This window comes from Ochotona princeps, chromosome 20, assembly GCF_030435755.1.
Source record: "Ochotona princeps isolate mOchPri1 chromosome 20, mOchPri1.hap1, whole genome shotgun sequence".
Lineage (NCBI taxonomy): Eukaryota > Metazoa > Chordata > Mammalia > Lagomorpha > Ochotonidae > Ochotona > Ochotona princeps.
In genome coordinates this window covers 20,978,998-20,999,176 of record NC_080851.1, presented here as the reverse complement: position 1 = coordinate 20,999,176, position 20,179 = coordinate 20,978,998, and the positions used below count along the sequence as shown (strand labels likewise).

The 20,179-nt window shown below is 38.6% G+C and overlaps 1 protein-coding gene across 3 annotated transcripts in view; it reads left to right on the top strand.

The window, feature by feature from the left end:
- ANLN (anillin, actin binding protein) overlaps nucleotides 1–19,656 on the top strand; it is a 55,133-nt gene extending 35,477 nt beyond the window's left edge. The window contains exons 14-25 of one of the 3 annotated variants that reach the window (XM_058678056.1): nucleotides 240–422; nucleotides 1,680–1,806; nucleotides 2,578–2,626; nucleotides 2,716–2,772; nucleotides 3,671–3,709; nucleotides 3,954–3,975; nucleotides 4,861–4,973; nucleotides 5,800–5,853; nucleotides 9,061–9,147; nucleotides 13,898–14,005; nucleotides 15,088–15,260; nucleotides 18,400–19,656. In XM_058678056.1, the coding sequence (XP_058534039.1) occupies nucleotides 240–422; nucleotides 1,680–1,806; nucleotides 2,578–2,626; nucleotides 2,716–2,772; nucleotides 3,671–3,709; nucleotides 3,954–3,975; nucleotides 4,861–4,973; nucleotides 5,800–5,853; nucleotides 9,061–9,147; nucleotides 13,898–14,005; nucleotides 15,088–15,260; nucleotides 18,400–18,523 (1,136 nt within the window). In that variant the 3' untranslated portion in view covers nucleotides 18,524–19,656. The remainder of the gene's footprint in view (nucleotides 1–239; nucleotides 423–1,679; nucleotides 1,807–2,577; nucleotides 2,627–2,715; nucleotides 2,773–3,670; nucleotides 3,710–3,953; nucleotides 3,976–4,860; nucleotides 4,974–5,799; nucleotides 5,854–9,060; nucleotides 9,148–13,897; nucleotides 14,006–15,087; nucleotides 15,261–18,399) is intronic. The other 2 variants (XM_058678055.1, XM_058678057.1) reach the window with 2 other exon arrangements.
- The last annotated feature ends 523 nt before the right edge of the window (nucleotides 19,657–20,179 follow it).

The following is a 20,179-nucleotide window of genomic DNA, read 5'->3' as shown; positions in this document are numbered from 1 at the left end:
GTTGAAGTATGGAGATGATATTGTGCAAGAAAACTGACCAGATTTAGTTATAAGGACTTGGTAAACAGGTGAGTAATCAAAGTTTTGCCCAACCACCTACTACTGATTTATGTAAAGACAGTTATTTTATCTTTTGTCTTCTGTACAGTTGTCATAAGTGCACTTTCTTTAATTAGTTCTTATTGAGAAACAGTTGAAATTTTAATATTTGCAATATTTACTTATATATTTTTGCACAGCTGAGAAGAGAATGCTGTTGATCGATGAGTTGAATAGATTGAAGAGTGAGGGGCCTCAGAGGAAGAGCAAGGCTGGTGCCAAATCCCAGGATGAGTTTGTCCCATCCAAAGGATCAGTTACTTTGTCAGAGATCCGCCTGCCCCTAAAAGCAGATTTTGTGTGCAGTACGTCTCAGAAACCAGGTATGGTGCTTCTGAGTTGCATCACTTACTTCTAGGTCACAATGTTAAATTGTGAGTTCCATGTAGATGAGAATTGTGCAAGAAAGGACAGCATGTGTAAAGAAAGTTCCTAGTTTATTTTATTTATGTATAAATAACAGAATATTTCATCTGTAAATGTACAATCTACATAGTAATGAACGTAGCTCTCTAGAAAGTAAGGCTGAACACAATTTCAAACATGAAGTACTTTTCTCAGATGAATTATACTGGCGGAACAGGACCATTTGGCTTTCATGAATTAATGTTACTATAGGAAGCAGTAAGGCATCTAAAAGGAATGACTATTTACTGTTTTATTTAAAGTTCAGAATATAAAAATAATTTGTGTGATTTTTGACTCACTGGCTGTGTGGGTGGTGAGCATCTCAGTGGGTAATACTTTTGAAATTTTATTCACTTCACCCCTCAGAGTTGTGTAATCAAAGCTAGTATTTTACTAAAACCACGAATAAGCAGAGGAAGTAAAGAAGGGAGTTAGTACTATCTGCCAAAGCAGTAAGCAGTAGGGTGATTCCAGCCAATGTAAGATTAAAGTTTTGTGAAATATTGGAGGGTTTTGTTTTGTTTTGTTTTGTTTTTAAAGATTCTTTTAAGATTTTATTTATGTAGAACATTTTCTTTGAGGGAGAGTTTCTTTGAACTCTAAGCCACTGGTGAAAAGTGAAGCTGAGGTACTAGGAAATCAGGAGAGGAGATGTTTAAAAGTTTAAGCATTATTGTAGGAATGAAATAACTTGAGTTCTAGTTTCTGCTGTTATTTTAGTATCAACTGGTAATTTTTAGTATGTACCTTAACATTTATGATTATTTAATACTAAATAATGAATAAATCTTGTTTTTTTTAAACTATCTCTAAGTTCCTCAGAAAGGATAGTATTTTAATCTCAGTTTTGAAATACTTAAACCATAACTTATCCTTTGAAGTAGATACTATTAGCTGATGAATTAGGGGTCACTAACTAAAATTGAAATCAGCAGATATTAAAGCATGTGGTGTAAAGTTATTTCAGCTTACTAGGGAAAAGGCTTGATGATGTCTGTTTCAGATTTATTTTTGCAGGTTTTCTTGTGTCTTGAAAGTTAATTTTAGTAATGCTTAGAAAAATCTTACATAAATCAATTGCAATGTTATCTTATTCTTTTAGTATTCTATAATATTGAGAAGTTAAATCTGATTTTACTTCTTTCACTGTGTAATATGGTTGTGTTTTGCAGATGCCGCAAATTACTATTACTTAATTATACTAAAAGCAGGAGCTGAGAATATGGTAGCCACACCATTAGCGAGTATTTCAAACTCTCTCAATGGCGATGCTCTGACTTTCACCACCACATTCACTCTGTAAGTCAATTAGGCTTTTAATGCTCAAGCACAGTGTTGATTTAATGGAGTTCACAGGGCTTAAACATGCAGATGACTTAATTTTTAAACTGCATTATGTTCTTTTCAGATAGACAATTCTGTTTTCAATTTGTTGATTTAACACTGATCTGTTTCTGGTGTTTCATTCATAGAATAGAACATTTTTTCCATAAAACTATAGGTGTGTAACATTTTGAAATCTATATTTAAATCGGTATGTAATTTTGTATATATATCTTGAATCTCATACTGTACTTAATATATGATTTTTTTGTTCAATAATGAAACTTTCAAATACATCTGTGAATTAAGGGTTCAGAAAGCTACTTTAAATTTTTTACTTTATTCGGACGAGGGGAATGCAGAGAGAGCCCAAGAGTGCCCCGGCTAGTGATTGGCTCACTCCCCAAGTGCTCACAGTGGGGGCTGAGTGCAGACAAGCTGGGCACCAGGCATTCGTCCAGATCTGGTGCTTGGGCCAGCCCTGCTGCCTGTCAGGGCCTTCAGTGTCAGGAGCTGCAACCGGGTGTTGAAACCAGGCCCTCCAATGTGGAACCTGGATATGTTCATTGCCAGGCTTAACACCTTCCCAGTATGCAGTCTTAATGAAAACCATTTGTAGTATAGGAAAAAAATAGACTGCGAATAATTTTTTATTGTCTTTAGAGTCTTACAACATTATTTTTGGCATTATTTTTGATGGCAAAACTTGAGATTTTTCTTATAGTTCTATTTACTGCTTTTTTCCAGACAAGATGTATCCAATGACTTCGAAATAAATATTGAAGTTTATAGCTTGGTAAGAATTGAAGCTATCTGAAATGACTAGCGTTACATTTTCCTTAATCATGAAATTATAAACCAATTCTGTTGTGGATTTGTGTGCAGGTACAAAAGAAAGATCTCTCAGGCCCTGATAAGAAGAAAAAACCGTCCAAATCCAAGGTAAGAAAGAAAATACACCCAGTGAAGGGGTTACAACCAGAAGTAATGAACATCATCACCACTAGTTTTAATTATGTGACAATTTTTAACGATTATGAAAATTTTCAGTTTTATGTCTCATCTATAAATACAAAAAGTAAGCTTACTATGAACGATCGTGATCCCAGTATTGCCTCCTAATATACTCAAGCTGTATCATTTTTCCTTTGCATTTACTGGACAGCTGCCTTTCATATCTGATTAAAACTTCCTCAAGACATTCCTTTGAATTCTTATCTTACTGAGTTCTCCGAATCAGAACTCAAAAACTATTCCAGGCAAACAGAACCTCTGGCCCGCTTGCCGCTTTCCTGGTCTTTCCTTTTGTTCTTTCCCTAAGTCATCATCAAAAAGCTCTTTAGCTTTAACAAAAATGAATGACAGTATTGAAAAGCCTTAATGAAGAACTCAAGTTTAACTTTTTGTAATTTATTTTCTGGAACTGGTGTCTTGGTGCAGCAGGTTAAGCTGCTCCCTCTGGTGCTGGCATCCCATATGGACACCAGTCCAGGTTCTGGCTGTGCCACTTGTGATCCAGCTCCCTGCTAACATACCTGGGCAAGCAGCCAATGTCCCCTTCCAGCTCTCTGGGATACCTGGTGGAGTTCCTGGCTTCAGTTCGTCCCAGTCCTCTCCACTGGGGACATTTGAGGAGTGAACCAGCAGGTGGAAGATCAATTTGTCTTCTCTCCCCTTCTAATTTAACTATGCCTTTCAAATGAGTAAATTAATCTCTTTTTAAAAAAATGTTTTCTAAAAAAAATATTTTCTATGTGAGACTATCTCAGGGTTGCTAAGTTTTAAACTGTGAATTACTATGTTTATTAATTGAAATACACTAAGCTCTCTTTTCTTTTAGGCTATTACTCCAAAGCGATTCCTCTCAACTATAACCGCAGTAAGTAGAATGTCTGAGATACTGAACTTCATTGAGACTTAAAATTGTAACTTGGTTAACGAATTCTAAACATTTAGTACCAAGACAGTCTTTGAAGTGTACTACTGGGGAGGGGATCCTACATATTTACATGGGAAAATGTTTTTAGATTTTTTTTTAAATCAAGTTAAAGAATTTAATATTGAAATCTTCTTAACAAATACAGGAAATAACCTGTTGATTTTTCCTTTCCATCTTTTTGTAGAAAAGCACCCTTCATTCCTCAGGTGAGTAGGTCCTAATCTATTTAGAACTTTAGGATAAGGAAAAGGTTGCTTACTAAGATGATATGCCTGTGTATATCTATAGGCCTTCTTGATTGACGAGTCCTTGATCTCTTCTGGATTAAAGTTTTTGTATTTTAACTTGCACTTGCGACTACTAGCTAGAGTAGTATACAGTCTACTTGCTCCTTTGTTGGACACCACAGTAGGTTACCGGTCATCACATTATTCAGGCTGTAGCGTATACATGTAATGTAACAATCACAGCTGGTAACACTACTCTTTATCTCAACTTCTGTTGTTATGTCAAGCACTTTTGTTCTTTCTCTTTAAATAACTTTGTTGGTCTTGAATGGCACTGTATCTTGTCAGAAATGCATCTTAGTTCCCTGGAACTGGAGTGCCAGTAAGCTGGAATCCCTCTCTGGAGTGGCTTTAGACTGAAGTTTTCCAAAGGGTATTTGGGCAGAGCTGGTTTTCTCACCTTCTTGGCCTGTTGGTCTGTTCTTGGTGGCACAGTAGCGATGCCGGGGAGCCCTGTGCACAAATGTCCTCTGCTGCTAATTCTGTCTCCCTGGATCAGCAGGAGCAATGGAATCCTTTCCATGTTTTCTATGGAAAAGTTGCCTTTTTATGTATGTATACATGTTTAGATTCTACACCTTCAAATATGCATGAATAGCTAGTGTTTAGAAATCCTGTACCTTACTTAAAAACAGATTTCCAGTTTTATTTTTAGGAAATATGTTGATTTATTTTCAATAATATTCAATAAATGGAGGAAAATGAAACAGTTTTCTTTGTGTTAGGTTAATTTCTTCATTTTATTTGACTGCAGTGAGGGATTTTATTTACATTAAAAAACCCACTCTTCCTTCTTCTTTACAGTCATGGCGAGCCCAGGAGGTCTAAATGCTGTGCGCACCAGCAACTTTGCCCTTGTTGGATCTTATACGCTGTCGCTGGCTTCAGTAGGAAACACTAAGTTTGCTCTTGAGAAGGTAATCTGACTTTATAATAAAGTTGTGGTTTTTAAATTTTTTAAATAGAAATGAAGTCAAAGGAAATGCCACCAAGTATTTAAACTGTTTGACCAAAAATTTTTGTTCTTTTTAACTATCTAAATAATGAATTTTTAGCTGTAGGAAGCATTTCTTGCATTTATATACATAGATTTTTTTCAAATTAATGTATGCTGATTTATTCTGTCACTTTAGGCTAAAGAATTGTGCTTCTTGTATGTAAAGTTTATAATTTTAAGACTATTTGATCTATTGTTTTCAAAGGAACAGTATTTTTTAGATTTAGTTTTGACCAGACAGGGAAAGATAGTTTAATCTCTTAAGTACTTGTGAGTAAATGGACTTTTATCACCAGTATGTGATGTAATTTAATTTTTGCTAGCTAAAAAAGGAGCAAGCTGTTACTTGGTTTGACTCCTACTATGTATAATATAACAAATGTTGCGGTATTTTAAGAGATTTCTATGGTTAGAATATAAAGGTGAAGAATTTAAAGTTAAAAAGCTGTTGAGTACTTTCCCTGATAGTAACTTAACCTTTAACGGTGAACGAGGTCATTTGATTTCTTAGTGTAGAATATTAGCTTAGCTTAGAACAACCAAACTTTAAAATTTAAAATGTTTTCTTTTGGTTGCTGCATTTTAAAAAGCATACAGTTTGAATTTGAAATTTCAACTACTGTTAATGCATAGATATATTAGTATGATAATTTTAAAAATTTATGTAACTTTAGTAACCCAGATAGATTAACAAATTGAATGATACTGGATTTTTTTTTCTTTTTCTTTTATTTTGTTTGTTTTAGATAAATTATGGTCTAAAAGAGCGAGAGCTACTTGGCTATTTGTTCCAGGAAAAGGTTGCCATATTTTCTTTGCTTGAATCTAATGAGCTTAAAAATTAGTCGTTAGTTTTTGATCTGTATGTATTTATTGACTAACTACTCTCATGTTTTTGGTTACTTTGCATAATTAAGGACATTATTCCTTCTTTCTACTCTCAGAGTTGGGCATCACTTTCTCTGCTCTCACTGTCTGCCAAGTTCTCTGTTTTCTTCTTGCATGTTTGGTGTTTGGGTTTTTTCTCTCTGTATTTTTCTATTTATTTATAAATCTTTAAAATTCTGTATTCACTATGGTATTAATTTTCCTAAATATCAAATAAAATAACAAAATTAGTAACTGTAAACCAAAATTATATAGTTTTGTCCTTCCATGTACTGAAATCTATGTTTTGTGTGTATGTGGTATATCTGTTGTATTTCATATAAATATAAGCATATGATAATGTGATTTTTTTTTCTGATTTCTTTCACTTAGCATGTTTGGAAGGTGCAGTCATGATGCAACATGTGTCAGAACCTCATTCCTTCTTATTGCTGATTGCTATTCTTTTATATACAGATACCGTTTTTAAGCCATCTGTTTATCGACATTTGGGCTGTTTTCACCTTTTGAGTATTGTGAATAATGCTGCTCTGAGCAGGTGTGCCTGTAGTTGTTTTGGATGCCTGTTTTCAGTTCTTTTTGTCTATATGGAGTGGATTTGTGTGATCATATGATAATTCTGCTTAATCTTTCTAGGAGCTTTCAAACTGTCCTACCACCACACCATTTTGCTGTATTTACCAATAATGTGGATTCTCGTTTTTCCAGATGCTTGCCATCACTTGTTACTCTGGCTGTGAAGTGGCACCTTGTTGTGGGAATCCTTTGCATTTTCCTAATGATTATGCATATTGAGTAGCTTCTCATGTGCTCAGTGCAGGATGTAAATGGGTATCTTTTGCCAAGCATTAGTTCAGATGCTTGAGCTGATTATCTTGTTGTTAAGTTGGAGAGTTCCGTATATAGTCTCAGCACTAGATAGTTATCAGCTGGGTGATTTGCAAGTATTGTCCCCCACTCTGTGTGTTGCCCCTTTGCTTTCTTGACGGTGTGCTTTGGTTCTGATTTTTGTAGTGAATGACAAGAGATTTGCCCTTTACATGTTTTTGTCTCACATGACTGGATTCTGTACCATCGAACAGCAACTCTGCTTTTCCGCTGTCTCCTGTCTAACTCCCTCCTATTTCCTGTTTCTGTGAATTTAATTTCAGATACCTCATATGAGTGAAATCCTACAGTATTTGTCATTTAAGAAATTTTTATTTGAAAGGCAAAATTATAGAAAGAGAGAAAAAGAGAGAGATAGGTCTTCCATTCGCTGGTTCAATCCACAAATGGCCACAAAGGCTGGGGCTGTGCCAGACCAAAGCCAGGCACCCAGAGCTGCTTCCGGGTCTCCTACTTGGGTGTGGGGGCCCAAGCACTTGGATCTGCTGCTGCTGCTTTTCTCAGGCATAATAGCAGGAGCTGGATCAGAAATCAAGCTGCCAGGTCTTGAATCAGTGCTCACATTGGATATTGGCACTGCAAGTGGCTGCTTAACATATTACACTACAGCACTGGACACCCCCAACCCCACCCCAGTATTTGTTCTTCTGTTCTGAGCTATCTCATTTAATGTAATGTCTCCTAGTTTCATACATGTAGCAGTATATAAGAGGATTTCCTTCTTTTTCCGATTTTTGAGGTGCCTCTATACAGAAAAGTTTTAATTTTGATAAAATGTTAATTTTTTTCCTATGGTGCTTATACTTTTGATATCAAAGTTGAGATTTCATTGCCAAATCTGTGATCATGAAATCTTCTGTGATTCAAAGAGTTATAAATTTTACTGTCATATTTAGGTCTTAGCCATTTTGAGTTAAGTTTTGTATATGGTATGAGGTGGAGGTCCACCTTCATTCACATTGCATATAGATTTCCAAGTTTCTCAGTACATTTGTTTTAAAGGTGTGCTGTTTGTTGCGGAATGGTCTCGGCGTCATTGTGTGTGAGACTGTCTCAGCTTTTGATTGTGTTCCTTTGGTCTCTGTCTGTGCCTGTGCCACACTGTGCCACAGCTCATTTTTAAAACGGGGAACTGAGATGCCTCTGACTTTGTCCATTCTTGCACGATTGCTCTGGTTGTTTACTGCCTTTTACAATTTGTAGGAATTCAAGGATTGGCTGTTATTTTTGCAGTTTACTGTTGTTTGTTGCTGAATTAAATTGTGTGAATTGTTTTATAAAGATTCCTTCTTTTGTTTATTTGAAAGGCAAATAAATAAAGAAGAGAAGGAGATATTTTCCATTCACTGATTCACCCCCCAAATGGCTACAATGGGGCTCTGTTGGGCCAAAGCCAGGAGCCAGGGGCTTCAGCTGAGTCTCCTACATGTGTGGCAGGGGCCCAAGAACCTGGAATATCTTCTGCTGCCTTTCCAGGCACATTATCAGGGAGCTGGGTCAGAATTCGAACAGGTGGTGACTTAACCCACTGTGCCACAGTGTTGTCCCTGTGTGATTAAAAAAAAAATGTTTATTCTCATCTACATGAAAGGCAGAAACATACACATACACATACACACAGAGAGAATCAGACAGAGAGACAGAGAGGCCCTCCTGCTCTTGGCTCACTCTCCTGGTTGGTTCACAGCCGGGATGGGACAGGTGGGAGCCAGAAGCCCGGAGCACCATCCATTCTCCCATGGGCTTGGCGGGGGCCCCAAGCGCTTCGAGCTGCCTCACCTGCTGCCTCCTGGGCTGTGTTGGAGGAGCCGGCGCTCAGTCCTGCCCTCCAGAGTGCAATGCAGTCTTCCCAAATGAGCTTGCTGTGTTCTGACCTCTGCCCCTGCGTCTAGGAACTTCCTGCGTGGTCTCCAGTCTCCTACTGAACATTCTGTCCTGTGACAGAGTGTGTGAACAGTTGTTTTTTTTTTTCCTAAATCCATTTTTCTTTCTCACATCTACTTGGGATTTAGGACATTTGTTTCCTTCAAGATAGATCTTGAATGAATTTTCTTCTTCAGTACTGCTTGTTGCTAAGGAACCCTTGGCTTTTAGTGCATATATTTTATATTCTAGTTTGAGAAAATGCTATGTTTTCAAGGTGTAATATTATCTGTTGGTGATCTATATGTGTTTTATCAAGAAAAATCACACATGGAAACAATTTTGCAAATTTTCCTCTTTCTTCACAGGTGCCCTTTTTATCTCCTTTGGAGGGTCATATTTATCTGAAAATAAAGTGTCAAGTGAATTCAAATGTTGAAGAAAGAGGTTTTCTAGTAAGTAATGTGAAACTTTATTTCCTTTTTTTCCATTTTGTGAAACACAGACAATTTCTCACAGAAATGAAAGACTATTTGATGGAGTGATAAACTGGTTCAGTAAAGATCCATTGCATGTCCTCTACATTCTAGTCATGATGCTGATGTTGAACTGTTATAGGCACAACAATGAACTCGGCCACCCAGGAGTGGAGAAATACAAGGGAACAGACAGGTACAGGACTGTACTAGGAGAACACTGGGTGCGAAGGTGGAAACAGAACACCGTCATGACCATGGCTGCGCTGTGTTAAAAGGAGCAAATAGAAGTAACTTCTGCACTGTTGGCTGGCTACGTCAGCCACAGGGAAGGGCTAAAGCACTGCAGACAAGGGCAGTGTGTGCGATGGCCGCTGAGCGCAAAGAAGGGTGATGCACTCAGTGGTAGAGCTTTCCCAACAGCCGGAGCTTAGCACATGAGTGTGTGTGTGAGCGGATTGGGGTGGGAGTGAGGAGAGAAGTCCGGTCTGCAGTCACAGGTCAGGTGGTAAATAAAGCAAATGGATGACTTTTGAGAGAATTTTAAGCAAGAAGGCATCACTTTCTGGACTTAGGAAAAATCTTTCTGACCTATGCGTAAAACCTGAATTGCAAAATGGCAACCCTGAAAAACTTAGAGAAGAGCAGAGTTGGTGGGGTCTGGCAGTCACCGTGGAGAGAAGAACCCCTCGTGGAAAGGTGAAGAAGGGCAATGATTGGGCTCCAGAGGACATAAGAGCCAAGGTCAGGGCGGCACTCGGCTGTCTGGCCCACGTTGTTGGGTGGCAGTGCTGCTACTGAGATAAGGGCCTTTTGGGGAAGGGCAAGTATACTTCCTGTTCCCATGTTTGCGATGGGAGGGGCTTTGTTTTCTCCTAATTTTTTTTTGAAAATTGCCAACATGTAGTTATGTCCGTTGAATTTATTTCTTGACTTTAAATTTTTAGTGTTTTTATTTTTAACATATGATCTACTTTCTAGTCGATCTAGCCATTCCTCTAGTTATTCTCTATCTCATCTTTTTTGAAGACTTTCGAAGCGTTTTGTGGACTTTAGATATTTCCTCTAAAAGCTAAGTGTACATCACCTGGTTTGGACAGATATATACATGGTATAACCCAGATTTCTTTTAGGTGTAGAACATTGCACATCACCTGGTTTGGACAGATATATACACGGTATAACCCCGATTTCTTTTAGGTGTAGAACATTGCACATCACCTGGTTTGGACAGATATATACACGGTGTAACCCCGATTTCTTTTAGGTGTAGAACATTGCACATCACCTGATTTGGACAGATATATACACGGTGTAACCCCGATTTCTTTTAGGTGTAGAACATTGCACATCACCTGGTTTGGACAGATATATACACGGTATAACCCCGATTTCTTTTAGGTGTAGAACATTGCACATCACCTGGTTTGGACAGATATATACACGGTATAACCCCGATTTCTTTTAGGTGTAGAACATTGCACATCACCTGGTTTGGACAGATATATACACGGTATAACCCCGATTTCTTTTAGGTGTAGAACATTGCACATCACCTGGTTTGGACAGATATATACACGGTATAACCCCGATTTCTTTTAGGTGTAGAACATTGCACATCACCTGGTTTGGACAGATATATACACGGTATAACCCCGATTTCTTTTAGGTGTAGAACATTGCACATCACCCAGAAAGTTCCCTCATTCGTTCACCTGCCCAAAATTCAGTTCCTGAAGTGGAATTTTCAATGAGTTATATTTTAAACAATTTGAAGTTTAAGTGTATAGGGACATCTGGTTTGGAACTCGAATAGATACTTTAGTTGAGGTAGATTTGGGTATCCTAATGTAACAGAGAGATGGTAATAGCTCAAGTCAAGCAAGTGAGGCAGAACCACCAGAACAGACTGAGGAGAGAAGCCCCTAGAGGAGGGAAATGGAGACGTGAATGCCATGTTTGCCAAGGGAAGGAGATCTGAAGGAAGAACTCCAAGTAGGAGAGCAGAAACAGGAGCAGCTTGGAGAAACAAGTGTGGCAGCGAAGAGTAAACAGTGTAGTCATTGCAGAGGTGTGTGCATTCAAAGGAGGCATGCGTCTGCATTAAGATGAAAGAGCCTTGCGTAACTTTAAATACAAAGTAGCTTCTAAAGAGATTGAGAATAGGGCTGTAGGGAACCTGAAGCAGGATTGACAGGATAATTCAGGGAACAGGATCATGCTAGTGGAGGAGATGATCCCAAGCCACAGTGCACAGTTGGAATTGATCAGAACTATCATAACAGAATAATCCTTTTTCCGTTATCAGAAGGGAGGGGATGTGTGATGGAACACATAGAACATTGTGAGGGTTGAAATCAAATGGTTTTTTTCTGTGACAGTCTGAATGCCATGAGATGTTACGAACCCATTTGCAGTTTTGTCAAAGAGGCTAAATTGAAAGGGAAGCCCCACTGCTCAAGGATACTTTCAACACATTTTTTTCTTCCCTTGTTAACTTTTTTATACTGATATCCAGTAGGTGGCACTAGATATTCTTGGAAAAAAGCTTTTGGATAAATTTCTAAAAGCAATGTTTACCTACTAACCTTTTCTTTTCATGTAAATATTTTCGTGTTTTGTTAGGCTCTTTTTGCAACTGATAGGCTCTGTTCTGTTGGCTGCTTCATTTGCATATACTCCGAATGCCTGACCGATTTAGTCTTGGAAATGGAATTTCAGCTAGTTAGGTCTCTTCAAGTTTGCTCTCCCTTGACTCCTCAGTGTAGTGAGAAGGAGTTCAAGACCCCGATGTATCTCCTGACTCCTGCTAAAACATTTTAGTTCTGTCTACCATCTCTGAAAAGTAGAGAGGAAGTGAGGTTTGCTAGGAAAGGGGCTGGGTTGGACTTTCTCTCCTGCTGTTCTATAGCCCTCTGCAAGGGAGGGAGCCTGCACCTGTCATCAGAGATGGGATGTGGTTCTGGATAGTTGCTGGTCCAGCTCTCTCTGAAGTGCTGAGCAGCAGAAGGGTCTTCTGCTTCGCAACTGTGTATCGTCATGTAATGTCCTTCACCCTCAGTCTTCCCTGCTATAAGAATGAGAGTGCTGTCTCTTGTCCCTCTCTGATCGTAGTAATAGCTGGTGTTATTCATCAGAATGTTGCTACCTTTTTGATGTAAAAAGTTGGAGTAGACACAAGAGGGAGCTGGTTTGTCATTGGTACTATCTTTTTTTTTTTTTTTTTTTTTTTTTTTAACACTGAACCAACTTTTATTAAGCTGCTAAAGCAAGATACACCTTTTTATTACAGCAGAATCTGACTGTGGCAAGGATTTTACATTGGTACTATCTTTGTGCCCAAGATTGAAATAACAAGATTCCTTTTTTCCTTCTGTTGATGTCAGCAGTATTGCCCAGAAAAATCATGCTTCAGAAAAGAAAGAGCAGAGATAGAAGAAAAAGTTGTTACAGGAGGGTGGGTCGTAGAGAATGCTAATGAATCTGAGCTAATTAAGTGTATGCATTTGAAGTTTTAATCTGTTATGGTATTGTTTCCTCTCATAAAATGTACCCAGAGGTTCCATTCACAATTCTAAATGACTTTTGGAAAGTTCACTTAAATGAATCCATTGAGAAGAGTGTATGTCGTACTGTCATAGAATATAAAAAATATATTACAAATGTATTTAGAATGGTGCCTCTCACAGCACAAACAAAGTCTTGGTGTGTTATTAATTTTCCACCAAGGGTGAAGCTGTGATTTGAAGGTAGAAAGCTTTGGCACATTCTGAAATCAGATACAGAGCTGCCTGTGGCTTGCTGTCCCGGGTAGGGCCCACTGCCCTGACTTTCCACTGGAACGTAGGTTCATCTGTTCAGTTGGCATCTGTGGCTGCTTCAGTACTATGATGGCGGAGCTGTTGGTGACAGGGATCAGATGGCCCAGGATGCCACAAGACATTTATTCTCCAGCCCTTTACAGAAAAAGCTGGCTGACCCCTCATCTCTTAAGTATTGCAAACATTTTCCCTTCCTTTTTTTTTAATTTAAAAGTTTCTATAAGAATTATTCTTTTAATTAAAAGTGAGGACTTTTCTAGAGATGAGGGCTCTGTTCTTTGTATAATTGTAGGGTGAAAACTCCAGGTTTCTATTGAAATAATTGTTTCAGAAGTGTATCCTTGAAAAAGACCCCGTGAGTTGGTGCCCTGTTCCAGTGTCCTGTGGGACTGCAGGGAGCTGCTGCTTCTGATGGCCATGACTTGAAGTTCTGGTGTTATTGTGGTATTATGTCAAGGTCTCCTGTCACAAGCAACTGTGTCTAATCCTCTTTGGGAATTTGTCTTCCTGGATAAAACCAAATAGTAGTCTTTCATCTTAAAGTTTGGCTTAGCTTCTTGTGCTAGAAATACTACTTTTTTTTTTAAGACGTTTAAGGTGTGATATCTTAATTGCTTTAGTCGCTAACAACATGAGTCACTTTTCTCTTGTTTAGCAAGTATTTAGATAGGGAAAATATGCTTTGTAAGTAGTTGAAATTAGGTAAACATTTATTTGGAATAGTATTCAGATATTTCTAAATGCTTGTAGATGATGTTGAAGTAAATTTCTGAAATACAATAATTTTCAAAAATAAAAACAAAATAATTTTGAGATGAAGTATGTCAGCACACTGAAATTGGAATCAGCACTTCATTGTGATTTTTTTCTCAAGTTTTTAAAGCCATCATTTCAATTTACTTTTCCAGACCATATTTGAAGATGTTAGTGGTTTTGGAGCCTGGCACCGGCGATGGTGTATACTTTCTGGAAACTGTATATCTTACTGGACTTACCCAGATGATGAAAAGCGAAAGGTAGGTTGGATTGTAACAGTTTGTGGTACACTATTATGTATCCCCTAGTATTTGTTATTTCTTGGTGGTGGTAACATATCAAATCCTTTTTGTTAGCAATTTGGAAGTACTTAGTACATTACAATTGCCTGTAGTACCTCTGCTGTGCATTAGAACACCTGTCAGACTGTAGCTGCCCTCACTGGTCACTGACCCCCTGTCCCCTGCCACTCTCCCAGCCTCTGGCAGCCCTTATTCATTCAGCTTTGCATTTAGGGGAAAGCTCTTTTAGATTTCACGTGTAAGTGTGATCATAGAGTAGATTTGTGTCTGTGTCCAGCTGATTTCACTTACTATTATGACCAGTAGGTTCATCCATGTTGTTGCAAATGTCAGAATTATCTGTTTCATTTTGTTTAAAGTTGAATTGTTTTCTGGTGGTTTTATATATATATATATATGTATATATATATATATATATATATATATATATTTATTTATTTATTTATTTTTATATATATATATACCACATTTCTAAAAATCACTGATTTATTGAGGACTGCTTGGTTGTTTCCATACCTTTATTGTTGTGAATAATGCTGCATGTCAACATAGCTGTTTAGACATACTTTTTGTACTAATTTCAATCCCATTGATTCTGTGCCTACTAAAAGATTGCTGGATCATGTGATAGTTGTGATTTTGGTGTCTTGAGACCCTCTGAACCGTGTTCCCCAATGGCTGTACTCATTTGTCTTCTCATCAATAACTGGAAAGAGTTGTCCTTGCTCTTCATTCTCATCATCTGTTTATCTAACACCTAGTCTAACAGGTGTGAGCCAGTATCTCACTGTCATTCAGTTTATTCTTCTCTGATGACTAGAGATACTGAGCATTTTTTTCATATATGTTGGGCATTTGTAGGTCTGCTTTTGAAAAATGTTTAAATTCTTTGTCAATTTTTAATAAGACGTTTTTCTTCTGGTTGGATTTTAATTTTCATTGACTTTTAAATTTTAATTTGTATGAGTTTAAACACAGTTTAATTCTTACTGTCTTAATCTTGTTTACTGGCTACTAATTTTTTTAATATTGTTTTGAAGAATCCCATAGGAAGGATAAATCTGGCCAACTGTACAAGTCGTCAGATAGAACCAGCCAACAGAGAATTTTGTGCAAGACGCAACACTTTTGAATTAATCACTGTCCGACCACAGCGAGAAGATGATCGAGAGACACTGGTCAGCCAGTGCAGGGACACACTGTGCGTCACCAAGTACGTATCGGCCTGTGAACACTTCATATGGCCAGTGACTGGCTGCTCTGCAAGCTCCTCCCACTGGAAAATGATCTGAAATGGTCCTTGACCCTGAGAAGGGTTTGGCCATGGTGAGAGGAGAAATGTTCACAACAGGGAGAGACACCTTTAATGACTAGACATAGAGTTAAGAAAAATGTGACATTCCCTTAGCTAATTGTGTTTTCCAGTGTGGGCTTTAAACACAAGTAATAATATTTGAGTTAAATTTAAAGACTTTCTGTATAGTTGTGGTTCAGAAATTCAGCGTTATTCAGACAGTCTAGGCATCCCTTTGTTTCCACAGCAAAAATTACTTTATTTAATCAGATGACTGATAAAACCAAACTCCTTCTGGCCTGCAAAGTTCACGAATTGTTTTTATTTTTATTTATTTGAAAGATTAATGTATTTTTATTGAAAAGGAAGATTTTTCAGAGGGAAGGAGAAACAGATAGAAAGACCTTGCATCAGTTGTTTCATTTCCCAAAGGGCTACAACAGTTGGAGCTGAACTGCTCTGAAGCCAGGAGTCAGAGCTTCCTCTAGGTCTCCCATGTGGCAGGGGCCCAAGGTACTGGGCCAACCTCTATTGCTTTCCCATCCGATAAGAAGGGAGCTGGATGGGAAGTGGAACAGCTGGGATCCTTGCACTTGCAAGGAGAGAATTAGCCAATTGAATCATTGTGCCAGACCTTGTTTTTATTTTGAAAGAGTGACAGAGAGGAATACACACACACACACACACACACACAGAGAGAGAGAGAGAGAGAGAGAGAGAAAGAGAGAGAGAGGTATCTTTTATCTTCTGGTTCACTCTACGAATGACCTGCAACCAGGCTGGTCCAGACCAAAACCAGAAGCCAACCTGGGTCTCCATTGGGTGGTAGGAACTCAAGAAGTAGGGCCATCATCTGCTTCTCATACACATTAGCAGAAAGCTGGGTTTGAAAGCAGAACCAGTACTGCAACTGACATTGTGATATGGCAGTCCCAAGGGTGGCTCAGTCTGTTGCACCACAGTGCTAACTTTGTTTTTTGTTGTTGCTATTGGTTTTTTGTTTGTTTTTTTGTTGTTGTTTTTTGGATGTATTTTATTTTTATTGCAAAACCAGGTACATATAGAGAGGAGGAGAGATAGAGAGGAAGACCTGTCCGATGATTCACTCCCCAGGTGACTGCAATGGCCGGAGCTGTGCCGATCTGAAACCAGGAGACCGGAGCCTCTTCTGCATCTTCCACACGGGCTCAGGGTCCCAAGACTTTGGGCCGTCCTCGACTGCCTTCCCAGACCACAAGCAGGGAGCTTGATGGGAAGCGGGGCCGCCAGGATTAGAACTGGTGACCATATGGGATCCTGGTGCATGCAAGGCAAGGATTTAGCCATTGAGCCGTCATGCTGGGTCCTCCTTTCATAATATTTGATTTCTAGATTACATCCTGATTAATTTCTGTTAGTGAATCCATTCTTTTCCTTCAGTCTGCTTCTATGCAGCTATGATATCTACATGACAGGGGAGGTAAAATGGATTTACAGTCATTTTGTTTGGTAGCTACCCTGTCCATGTCAACAGTGCAACCAACCAAAATTTAGTACCCAAACAGTTTCTGGCTACAGAGGCAGACTTTAATTCTTTCAAATATTTTTCAGTTTTCATCCAAACTTATATTTTGCTTGGTTGACTTCCTTAGACCTCCCCCTGGCCTTGAAGGAGCTAGATCACCCATTCTTGTGGTTATTCTGGAGTTCGTTATTACATTATTCTAACCTTGATAGGTGCTCCTTTCCCCTAGCTTAGAAGAGTGGTGTGTACTTCATTAATTCACTCTTGGCTGAGTCTTCAGTTTTCCTTGGGGGCCAGAACTTGAAATCCTAACTCAAAAGTTGTGATCCTGACTCAGTGCCTTACCAAATGTAGCCATAACTTGTCTCCTATGTTTGCTGGTTTTCTGAAATTGCCTTGTCTCAAAGGAAGAAATAAATGCTACAGAGTTACAGAGATTAAATAGTTACAGTAGTGTAGTGTGGTGCACAGGGGATGAACTCAACAAATGGTTTTTGTAAGTTGGTGCTCTGTTGGCCAACAAGAGATGATAAACTTAATGTTTATTCATTCTTACTCCGTTTTTGGTGCTGTAGGGGAGAAATTGTAAAGATGCAGAAGAAATACAATATAAAAACCTTCAGACAGTTGGCAACTCTTTAGAAGTGATCTGGGGTTGGCACAGTGTCCTAGTAGGCTGATCATTTGCCTTGGTGCCAGCATCCTATATAGGTGCTGGTTTGTGTTCCCACTGCTCCACTCTGATCCAACTCTCTGATAATGGCCTAACAAAGAAGTGGAGAATGGCGCAAGTCCTTGGGCCTCTGCATCCACATGGAGACCTGGAAGAAGCTCCTGGCTTCTGTCTTTGGACCATCCCAGCTCTAGCCATGGCAACTGTTTGGGAAATAAACCAGCTGATGGGAGATTCTTTCTCTCTCAGTAATTCTAAAACAAACAAAAAACACCATCTCGCTGTGCATTGGGGAATTCCCTCCTTTCCTTTCTCTGCCTGTCCTATCAACTAGTAACTTTTTTTGTAGCTAGATGAGGGTGCAAGAAGAGAATCCTGATGTGGACAGGCATCAGATAGATGAAGACTTAGATCCCATGTTCTGCTGACACAGTAGGACAAAATAATGGAAGACAGCACGCAGTGGTTTTGCTCGTAAAGCCAGCCTGAAATCCATGGGCCTGTGAGGCTGTCTTGGGGAGCTGGAGTCTGAAGGATCAGAGGAGCTCCCAGACCTGGGCCTGTGCTGAGAAGTATCCCACCGTCGGTGGATGGCCTATCCCGCCAAATTGCAAGCCTAGATGCCTACACAGAACATATTGTCCTCTTTGGGTAGAAACCTGCCATCTACCAAATGTTATTTAGTGCAAGTTATGATCAGCTAATTCAACTAGGGATAATTGTACTCTGTTGTACTTGGAGAAGCACCTGGCTGTATGCCTCTTGGTTAGCACTCAGTAAAAGAGGAACTTTTTAAGCATTTGTTTCTTTCCTAGAAGGAGTTTCTTGAGAGTGCAGAATGCATTGGAAGAATCCTAATCTCTGGTTTCTTGCTCCTTCAGGAACTGGCTGTCTGCAGATACTAAGGAGGAGCGGGATCTCTGGATGCAAAAACTCAATCAGGTTCTTGTTGATATTCGCCTCTGGCAGCCTGATGCATGCTACAAACCTATCGGAAAGCCTTAAGCCATGAGACATTTTCATGCCACATAGTGGTGTTTTGAGCAATATCATTAAAATATCTTAAGGAAAAACACTTAGGAGCATCAGATTTGCTGATTGCATGCTTTAAATATGAAAGGGTTTGTGCAAATATTCTCTACATATGCAGTATTTATATCTTTTGTGTATGGAACTTCACCTAGTTTATTTTCTGTCATTCCTTAAGTGGGAGTCAATTCCTTTTAGTTGATTTTGCTAAATACTATTTAAAAGTCTCATTTTTCTATAAATCTAATTACATAATTTTTTTTTAGATGTAAGAGATTCTGAGTTGTTTTCTTGGAACTCTTAGTCTTGAAATAGCAAGGTCTTCCAGAGTTTGGAGATGGAAGGCTTAGGTTGGTGACCACTTCTCTGACCTCAGGAGCTGTTTTAAAGTTTGGGATCATTTATTGATTGTGATGCAACTGTTACCAGAGTACTGAAACAAATTTCTATAGGACTATGAGACGTTACAGAAACACTTTTAGGTAGGAGAGAGTAGGACTTTTTTCTGATAGCAAATGTTCAAGCTTAAAGCTCCCTTAAAAAGAAAGAGATGTAGACAAGGGGACATTGTGTAAAATTTGGGGATTAATTATTCTATACAGGAAAGTTAATGACTACATGGTTTACATTTATTCAGTTAAGATAATATGCAGTGTGGTGCACATTTTCACAGAATTCAAACTTTGCTGAAATAACTTTTGGCCATATAGCTTACAGATTATCAAATATTAACATAAGAATTTACCTGCTTCTGTAACAAGAACAAATGTAAACTGAAGAATCTTTAAAGCTGCTATGGACTAATACTTTGCCTGCCAAAGTTCTTCTCTTTATTTTTTCATGTTCATTTATGACAGTGTCTAGAAGCCTACTTTGAAATCATTCAAAAAAAAAAAGCATTAAGACATGTTACCTTTGAAAGCTTAATACTTTTTTTATTATAAAATATTATAAAGCATGGTCTCTACTTTTAAATACACTTTGAATTTCTTCTCTGAATTGTCAATGTTGTTATTAGTGATTTCATTTACAAACACTAATTCTTTCACTTCCTATCATTTTGTATTTGTCAAATGTGTCTTCTTATGTATATTGTAAAAATATTTTTATGACCTCTTACCCAAATAAATACTTGTAAATGGCTTAAAGAAACAGTTATTCAATAACATCATTTTGGTGTGTGGTGTGGCTCTTCTGTGTCATCCTATGTTGTGGGCTTCTACCTCTTCTTCTTCTTCTTCTTTTTTTTTTGTAAGTTATCTGAGAGATGACAGAGCTCCAAACTACAAGTCCATTCCACCAATGCCTCAAAATGGCGGGGGCTGTGCGTGGACCAGTGCTGAAGTCTGGAGCCAGGAACTCAATCTGGGACTTCCACATGAGTGATGGACCCAAGCCCCTGAGCCATCGCTGCTGCCTCTCAGGTTCTGTGTTAGCAGGGGGCTGGAATCAGGAACCGGAGCTGGGTACTCTGATATATCTGACCCTCTAGGCCAGGTACCCTCCTGGTGGGACTTCTTGAGGGCATTGTTACTGAGGGTATTCTGTTCATCTGTTGAGCCGTGGCCCAGGACTTGGCTTATCGTGTATTTTGGGGAGTGCTACTGAATGTATAGATGGATGAAGAATCCA